The 9276-nt window shown below is 50.9% G+C and overlaps 1 protein-coding gene across 1 annotated transcript; it reads left to right on the top strand.

Annotated features, from left to right (window-relative positions):
• The first annotated feature begins 773 nt into the window (after positions 1-773).
• On the top strand, positions 774-8601 carry LOC133342520 (platelet glycoprotein IX-like). The gene is made up of 4 exons (XM_061551677.1): positions 774-926; positions 3403-3576; positions 6759-6941; positions 8297-8601. The coding sequence occupies exons 2-4, from the start codon at positions 3412-3414 to the stop codon at positions 8594-8596; spliced, it is 648 nt and encodes a 215-aa protein (XP_061407661.1). The 5' UTR covers positions 774-926; positions 3403-3411; the 3' UTR covers positions 8597-8601.
• Positions 8602-9276: the final 675 nt, after the last annotated feature.

Below are 9276 nucleotides of genomic sequence, written 5' to 3'. Positions count from 1 at the left end.
GGTGGGCTTTGTCTGGTAGGATGGGGATGGTTCAGTGTTGAATTTGTTTGTGTTTGACATATGTGAAAAATAGCTTTACAGATTATCGGATTTTCCTTCCAGTATGAATAAATATGATTCTGGTGATCATGGGAGTAGGCGGGGTCTATCGATGGAGTGGGTGTGGCTGTGTTAAAAGTGGGCGGGGCATGATGGAGGGGCAGTGGAGCAACGCTCACAACAACGAGCGGAGCGCCGGGCGAATAAAGCACAGCAAGTTGGCACAGTAGGGGGCCACAGGTGGTGCATCGGACAGTCATCTCAGTCAGTCAACCCTTGGCAACCTGCTGGGTCTGTCCCGTGACCTTCTGTCAGCGGGCGTTCGACAATTCACGTGGCCTGAACGTGCACATGGCCTGGCACAAGCGCCGTGGGGACGTCACCGACACTTATTGGCGAATGGCGATTGTTGTTATTGTTGTTGTTGGGGTCGACGGAGGGGAGGGATCGGCCAGCCAGCCCCCCTCCCAGTTTAGCGTTGAGCCCTCCTGAAATGTGGTGGCTTTCAGGCTAACGGAATCCGCTATCAGTGCACACACATCCATCACGGGTCACGCATGGCTTAAGCGGCAGCTTGGTCTACGTGGGAGCGAGTAACCCCCCCACACCCACCCACCCACAGGGCCAGCAGTTCCCCTTTCCGAGTGCCCAATCAAGAGACATTTGTGGGCGCACTTTGCGCAAAAAATAAATGCCACTCGTTGGCAGAAAATTTGCGCCGGACATTTATTTTTTCATGCGTTAGTCATCGAGCCGAGCCGAGCGAGCAGCGAGCACGCGCGCGCGTCTCGTTTTATTCCATTTCCATTTCTCATTTTGTTCCCATCGCTGCAAGGTCTGCGCGCGAAATCTCGCGAGTAAAACACTCAAGGGGATTCCGGAAGGAGGTAGGTCGGTTGTGCGGTGTGTGTGAAAAATGACAGAGACCCGCGGTTCTTCTGCACATCACTTCTGTGTGTACACGTACAGCCAGCCTCGTGGCAATCCACTGCTGGATGACGGCCTCCCCACGCCGTGCGGGTTGTGTGGGATATTTGTCCTTCCTGTCACCACGGTGGTCATTTCGGATTGGCGAGTACGAAGAGCATCTCGGCGCGGGAGCCTTGAATTCTAGAATTTCAGTACAATTATTTATTTTGCTGCAACTCCCCTCTGTTGCACACACAGAGTCGGGCTCCCGTCCTGTGACAGCCCGTTTGTGCAGGGTGGTCGCCCATCTCAGCACAATCCAGGTTCAACCCCGCTTAGCTTCTGAGATATGACGAGATCAGGCGTAGTAACAGGGGGAGTTATCTTGTCTCTGCAGGGTATTTAATATAGATGTTCAACAGCATCATCAGTCTTCCGTCTATCCACTGCTGGACAAAGTCCTCCCCGTGCTGCGATGCCACAATCCATCGCACTGCTGCGCTCTAAGTGATTATCAACGCTCCATCTCCACGGTAGTCATCCTCGTGTTTGGGTCCTCGCCTTCAGCTGCCATTCCATCATCAGTCTTCTCCAACGGCCATCGTCCCAATTCTAGCCATGACACGGCCTGCCCGAGCCCACTTGGTTTTCTCGACAACCCAGCTGGTGTCTGTATTTCTGCGTGTGCTTTCCAATTCCATGGAGTTCCTCTTTCTCTCGATGCAATTCAATGCGTCGTGCATCTCACTACCGCTTCACCGTGCACTTGGTCAGCGTTTTGTTGCACGTTGCTTGCCACAAATGAACCACAATATCGCGGCTGATCTCATCAGGGAGCGTAAATCATCACGCGAACTCCACGCATCCTCGCAGCAGCAGTATCTTTTGACTGGCCATCGAATAAAGACGGTCGTTGCATCGTGTGCTTTCAGACGCGCTTCTGCAGCCGTCTGGAACGCTCTCCTTTCCGATATTAGGAAGCCATTGGATCTTCGCACTTTAACATCATCTCGATTGAAAACAAATTTATTTAGAACTGCCTTTCGTGAGAATAGGTTTTACCCTTTTTTCTGGTAACAAAACTGGTGTTAAGATGTTAAAACACCAAACTGAAACCTTTTGCAAGGAATCATGTCTGCATTGACCACAGTTTTTTTCTCCAGCATACCACACACCCACCCCAAAATGTTTCAGTTTGGTGTTCTAACATCTTAACACCTGTTTTGTTGCCAGAAAAAAGGGGAATACTTATTCTCATATTTTGATACTGGCAAAGGAGGTCCCATGAAACTGCCTTTCGTGTTCAGTTGTCCCTTCCCCGCAACTCGCATCAGCGTGGTTGGCTACGTACGGTGCGAAAATAAGTTCAACACACATGCTCACATGTATTGTCAGTGTGCGCGTTTTCCCGATCCGTGTCGTAGCGGATAACGCACCGCCACCGAGGGTGCCGCCTTCACGCACAGTTGTATCTTGCTTTGATGATCAACTTCGGTTTAAACAAGAGCACTCCACGAACCAACCTTCGTCACTTCTCTTCCCTTCCCAAACACTTTCTTATATAACCTCGTTCAATTCAAGAGATGCGTGGTTTAACTCGTAACGATAACAACTCAGAGAGTGACGTTTGATGCTGGCCGCTTGATGTTTTGGGCCTTTGGACCCGTGCTCAGGAACTGTGTAATAAGCCGGGAGGTGGCGGTTGTGATCGTTGGTGGATCGCACAAATGTCGCAAAACTCCCTTCCCATGGGCGTCAAGGTACCACAACCCTTGCTCTGCCAAGAGACAGCGGCACAGCAAAGTGTGAACTCATCTCATCTCTCCTTCCTGTGTGGGATAGAGCGTTTCCCCCTCACGCGCGTGGGTTGTCTCCGGGTGCTCCAGTTTCCTCCCACGAGTAAAAACACTCATTAATTAGCTAAAAAAACATCTTAATATGCGGAAGACAACAGAGAAAGGGAAATCGCTGGTAGCGCCGGCTCACCGCACGGCCGACGTCTTCCTGCTCGCCTGCGGTTCCTCAGCGACCGCGAGAGAAGCGCTCGGCACGGACGGCGACGCGACACCATCACACTAATGTCGCCGTCGGGGCCTTATTTAAATCCTTTATATTAAGTTCACTTGCTTGCTTGCTTACGACCGTGCAAATCTTTCGGTCGTTTTTTAACCCACTTCCCGTGATCCAATCGAGCTGACATTTTCCACACAAACTCGTTGTGCGTGACAATTAATGTTCGTGAAAAAATTTTTCTCCAAAATGTTTACACTTTTTAGGACAAAAATATTATATTTAATTACCAATTGCTTAATGGTGCAATGCAATCATCTGACTCATAGGTGGCAGCCATCTCAAGCCAGAGGACGAGAGGACTCTAGCCGCCACGCATATAAAGGATTTATAGTGAAAAACTTTGTTTTTATGGGTTATGCTTATTCTTCGCGCTCCCCATAGCCAGGGACGATGCCGGCGCTGGCGCTGTGGTGCGCGTTCGCCTTGCTTCACGGCGCGGCCGCCTGCCCCGCGGGCTGCATATGCTACAGAGACTCGACGGTCGACTGCTCCAGAAAGGGGCTGACGGACTTCCCCAGGGACGTGCCCAGCAACACCAAGAGGCTGCTGCTCCAGGTGCCGAGCGCCGGGTCGGGGTCGGGGCACACCAGTGGGTAGTGGAGTCACCCGCAGATCCTGGATCTCCCGGGGATCGTGCTCCGTTTGAGGCAGACATCCATCCTGGGGAAATTTGTGAGTCTTCCCAGGACATTGTACGGTACCGTTGCTAGGTGAAGATTTCCCCAAGCCATCCTCGTCATCATCGTCATCACTTTGGTTTTTTCGGTAAAGTCACGTAGATAGAAATTAAATCAAATAGATCACGACGTTTCGAACGCAGCACAAGCGCCCGTCTTCAGGTGAAAATCGCGATAGCAGCGATGTCTGCTGCGAGCAGCACGATGTCTGCTGCCTTGTGAAGTGAAGCTTGTGGTCGTGGCATCTTTGTGAAGAGATGCCGCGACCACAAGCTCGCAGCAGACATCGCGGCTATCGCGATTTTGACCTGAAGACGGGCGCTTGTGTTGCGTTCGAAACGTCGTGATTTATTTTGTTTTATTTCTACCCACGTGACTTTACCGAAAGAACCAAAGAGTATGGACTCCTGCAGTCACGAAAGCTTCACATCAAGATTATCATCGTCGTCGATCATTGTCTAGCCACTGATGGAATGAAGGGCGTCGCCAACCTTGGTGGTTCTGCGAGGCGGCACAATCCGTTTCATGTCTTTGCATTGGGTGATCTCTCTGCTCAATCTCCGTTGTAGTCATCCTATTGGGCGCGTCCTCTCCTTAAGCTGCCATTCCATTGCCCGTCTTGTCCATCGGCTGTCACCAATTCTAGCCATTATATCTCTTGATAGCCAGAGCAAACTGAAAATCTCAATTTTCAGCGGGGGTTAATCTGAATAAACTGACAAACACAATGTAAAGCGTTTTTTTTTCGTGCAGTGATTCATGGCCGGATTGAGAACATCGAGTTATTTTTACTCTTGAGAACCTGGTGGCTGAAACTTGAATTCGAACCCAGAACTCGGTGGTGCTGGTTCAGTGCTTTGATCCACGTGTCCACCCTGGCATGAATGCCTCTTAAACGCACTAAACATAATAATCGCGATTGGTGAACAATATCATCGGCACATTGTATTCCTCTTATCTACGAGATCGAACTAAACGCGTGTGATAGGATGAAGCTGCCGCACAATTATTGGTTACTTATGTGGAAATGGGATCGATTTATTTGTAACATTTTTTTGGGTTAGATCGCATAAATAGAAATGTGTCGTTAACCCACCACCACCACCACTCGACACAGCCAATTAGTAAGGTTTGGAACGTAAACAAAACGAGCCAATTAATTACTACTTCAGCACATCCGTGTGTTGGAGAGTAAACCCACAACATTTGCAATTTGTGTACGACGTCTCACTGGTAATTACAACCAGCTTCAATCGGGCGATTTGACGATCAATAATATTGGTCGCGAAAGCCTACATGTTAATCTGGCATCAATTTAACAAACTCGGATACCTCTCTTAGATTCCTCCTATCCGCAGTTAGACCACCATCGCAAGCCGCCACCACCACCACAAACACTGCCACTAACGAAACCACCATTGTCACAACCATCACCGCCACCACCACCGTCATGATTGTAACCACCACCACCACCGCCGTCACGATCGTCACCACCACCATCATCATCATCGCCACCTGCATCTCATTTTATAACCATCTCAGTCTGATGCGAGCAACGAGTGCCGCGGATGGCGTCAAAATTCGTTCGAGCGACGCGAACTCCCCCGACTGAAAGTGGCGCCGATCGCGCAGAGCGAGAGTCGCGCGGCAGCTGCGACGGCGGGTGGCGCCTCCTCCGCGTCTTGGCGTGAACGGAATTGTCACCCATCTCGGATAAGCGGGGAGATTTAAACAAAAAATAATCGGCCTTGAAACTTGATAAGGTCGGGCATGCCACCGGGCCCCGCGTGACACGCGATTCGCAAACTGCGCTTTTGACAGCTGCGAATCCGCGAGCGTAATATTCGTCCTCGCTTTCTGTGCGATTTGTATTGCGCCGTTGCTTCATTCGAGTTTCACGTAACATTTGAGTTTAAGTACGATTCTTTGATTGATCTCTCCGTGTAACTTTCTCGAATTCCCCACCATTGCCGACCCCCAGCTGGGGCTGCACAGCTACGACAAAGGGCTGCACGGGTCATCGGGTTCTTTCTTCTCAGCTGAATTCAAATATCTGCGTCTACGCAAGAGGCCCTTTGTCAATCCACTGCTGGATGAGGGTCTCCTGCACGCTGTGCGGGTCATGGGGGTTATCCGACCACACCTCGCCATGTTCGTCAGCGCGGGTTGGTGACGGCGGGCAGCATATTGACGGGAGCACAGAAGCACAGTGCAACTATGGGTTTTGCCGCACTGCCCTCTGCTGCAGCCCTATGAAAACGTGTTCGTGTGTGATAGTCGTCCTTCGAAGCGATAGCCAGGCTCAACGTCTGCTTATCTCCCAAGCTCGGATGAGATCGGGCGCATTCCAGGTGACTTTGTTTATGGCCATTTGTTATAACCCACAGCTCCCTCTTAACGTGCCATGTCCTCAATGACGGCGGCGATCGTGGCCTTTCATTGAGATCTGTCCGTGTTATGGCCCACTACGGCTACTGTAGATCTGTAGATAGAAAATGAACTCACAGATGTGGAAGCATGGAAGTAGAGCACGACAAATGGACGTGGAGCATTCCGTCTCGGATGTGAGCGGTGATGCGGCCGGGTAGTAGCGCATTCGCCACTCATAGCTAGTGGAGGTTCACGGTTATTGTCCAGCGGCCACCCTGATTATCACTGTGGTGTGCATTCAGCGCAGTCAAATGCTCCGCCACCGTCTGCTTCGCGGTGGACGTCAAAGATCCCGCGAGGGCATTCGCAAGAGCGGTGGCGCCAAACCGCGCGCCACTCGGCGTGACCGTCAAAATCTGACAAGTAATAAAAGCAAATTATCCCACGGCAAATTGCTCGGTGGGGATTATACACGGCCAACATTCCCCCCTCCTCCCCCCTACTGCGAACACAAAGCAGGACCTTCCTGAGAAGAAAGAAAATATATCACGAGATTATGCGAGGCTTTCCTGGGCAAACAAGCGTAATCATATTATTAATAATAAGGTTAACCCCCCATCTCTGCACCCCGCCCCCACACCCCCCGCCCCCCCCCCCATCTCAAATCCCCACCCCTGCCGTCATGCGCAGGGGAACCAGCTGCAGACGGTGCCTCCGGGCGCGCTCGACCACCTCCATCGGCTGATGAAGCTCACGCTCGAGGACAACCCCTGGCACTGCGACTGCTCCATCCGCTACCTCGTGCTGTGGCTGCACGACGCGGCCCAGCTGGAGCGCGTCAACGCGACGTGCGGCAAGCCCAAGTTCCTCATGGTGCGATCGGCGTCGAGGTTAAGTCGGACAAGAGTCCCGTTGTCTGGAATTTACAGCGTTGAAATTTCAGCCGCACCAGGAATTAAGATCAAGGACAAAAACTAAATTATGATGAACAAAATAAAAATTGCAAATTGGGTTAGATCGCGTAAAAAAGTGCCATCAAAACATGCCAAAAACAACATTGGTTGCGGAAGCTTACACGCTAAAAGGCTAAGATGGATGCGGCTTGTCAACATAATTCGTGTTATATCTACGATACCTTTTTGCCAGTATCAAAATGATGAAAAAAAAGAACAGGCTTTATCCCTTCTCGCAATGAAACTGGTGTTTTATTGCCTTTTGACATTCTCTGGTCTAACACTGTTGAGAAGAGGCCATAAAGAAGGCTGTCTCAGGTGCAGGCCAACCAGTTTAAAAGGCAATGCATATATTATCAGAGCGTGTTTGTTTGCATGTTTTGCCACAAGTATCTGTGGTTAATGCGGTACACGATGCCTTGAAATTGGTATCTATTCGGTGTTTGAACATCTTACCACCTGTTTTGTCAGAAAGCGTAACGCCCATTCTTATTTTCCTCTCTCATAATATTGACATTGGCAAAAGGGTCCCATAGGTATGCCACGGATTATGTTGACGTTGCCACGTCCATCTTAGCCTATTGACGCGAAGGCTTTCACCACCAATGTTGTGTTTGGCATGTTTTGTTGGCACGTTTATTTACGCGATCTAACCCAAAATAAATTCATCATGAGCATCTTAGCCATGGTGTGGCTTCGTGATACTGATTTTTGACCTCAAATGTAATGCAAATGCGGGGTGCAATCATCGATGAATTTCATGGAGAGGTACGTTGTACTCTAGTGGTAGTGCCTTATGCCGGCAATCTCTATACCCTACTACGGCACTGCGTTTCCAACGGTATAAAGCTGTCTATATATTTTTGTTAGAGACCCTTGACATATCGACAGCTCCCAACCTGTAAGCCCCTAAAGCCCTCGCGCAAAGCCAGCTCTGGGTGTCAATGCTCACCTGGCGTGGGCCCTCAGGCCACAGCGGTCCCATGCCCTGCCCACGTACCCCGCCTGCCCTCCCTTGCCCACCAGCTATCGTAGCCACTGAGTGTGCAGGCGGTGCAACTGCAGCAAGCCAAGCCGCCGGGCTATCAAGTCGTGGGAAATTTTTAACTATGGTCCGAAGATGATGGCTACGGTGATGATGGCGATGATGATGATGATGGAGCTGCGAATAGAACATGATGATGATGGTGATGATGCTATTGGTGGTGGTGATGGCAACGACGATGATGATAACGACAATGCTTCTCCCAACTACCGCGCCCGTGGTGTGTGCAGCGCACACTGATCAGCACCCTGAGCGGTCTGGAGCTGGGTACGGAGTGCGCGGGGCCCCATTCGATCTCGTGCTGGGAGGTTGCGCAGCGCGACATCGGCCTGCACATCCTCTACGCGACGCTGCTGCTGCCGCTTGGCTACTGCTACCTGTGGTACCGCGGCGGCGGCGAAGACGGGGCGCGCGCCAGGGCGGCCAGCACGCTCCGCCGCTCGCAGAGGGCATCGCGGCTCGCCGCCATCACCGCCGAGGATATATACGAGGACATCGACGGGAGAATCATGGCCACGGGGGTTCTGTAAGCTACCGGGCGGTGAGGTGGCGTGGGGTTGAGGGGGGAGTGGGGGGAGGGCATGCTTTGGGGTGGATTGAGAAATCCACGCCGATGTCTCGCCTACACGTGCGTACGCGCACGTGGCTGCCGTGTGTGTCTTTGTGTGATATATACTGGTAAGACCGCCTGAGCTGTACGTAACTCACTTGATATCTTCAATTAAAGACATCTCACTATCTACAGGTAATTTGCTTGTCAGTTTCTACGTGATATCTTTGTTTACCAAAGTTGCTGTGCCTGACACCATTGCAATCATTGAAGATTTGGTCCAACAAGGACTGAATGCTGATGTACTGACCCTGGTTAGACACTGCCTCACCAACACTTACTTCACCTGGAATGGAACATTCTACAAACAAGTTGAAGGTACCCCAATGGGTTCTCCCTTATCTCCAGTTGTAGCCAATGTTTTCATGGAGAAATTTGAGACAGATGCCATCCAGGCTTCCACCCTACGTCCTTCCTTGTGGAAGAGATACGTAGATGACACGTTCGTCATCTGGCCACATGGCCTACCAGTTCTGGACCAAATCTTCAACCACATCAATTCCATACACCCAGCCATCAAATTCACCATGGAAGTGGAAAAGATGGCAAGTTATCATTCTTGGATGTTTTAATCTAAGAGACCTGATGGCTCAATGGGAC

This window comes from Lethenteron reissneri, chromosome 15 (assembly GCF_015708825.2).
Source record: "Lethenteron reissneri isolate LAM-NWPU_2019-01 chromosome 15, ASM1570882v1, whole genome shotgun sequence".
NCBI classification, from domain to species: Eukaryota; Metazoa; Chordata; class Hyperoartia; order Petromyzontiformes; family Petromyzontidae; genus Lethenteron; species Lethenteron reissneri.
Note: the sequence above shows the minus strand (reverse complement) of the source record. Positions and strands in the feature narration are given on the sequence as shown.

What these genes read in the sequence shown, in the direction of transcription:
- LOC133342520 (XM_061551677.1), top strand. Translation starts at nt 3,412, where the DNA reads ATGCCGGCGCTGGCGCTGTGGTGCGCGTTCGCCTTGCTTCACGGCGCG. An exon ending in CCAAGAGGCTGCTGCTCCAG is followed by an intron (nt 3,577 to 6,758) that starts GTGCCGAGCGCC and finishes CGTCATGCGCAG; the next exon opens with GGGAACCAGCTGCAGACGGT. An exon ending in GCAAGCCCAAGTTCCTCATG is followed by an intron (nt 6,942 to 8,296) that starts GTGCGATCGGCG and finishes TGGTGTGTGCAG; the next exon opens with CGCACACTGATCAGCACCCT.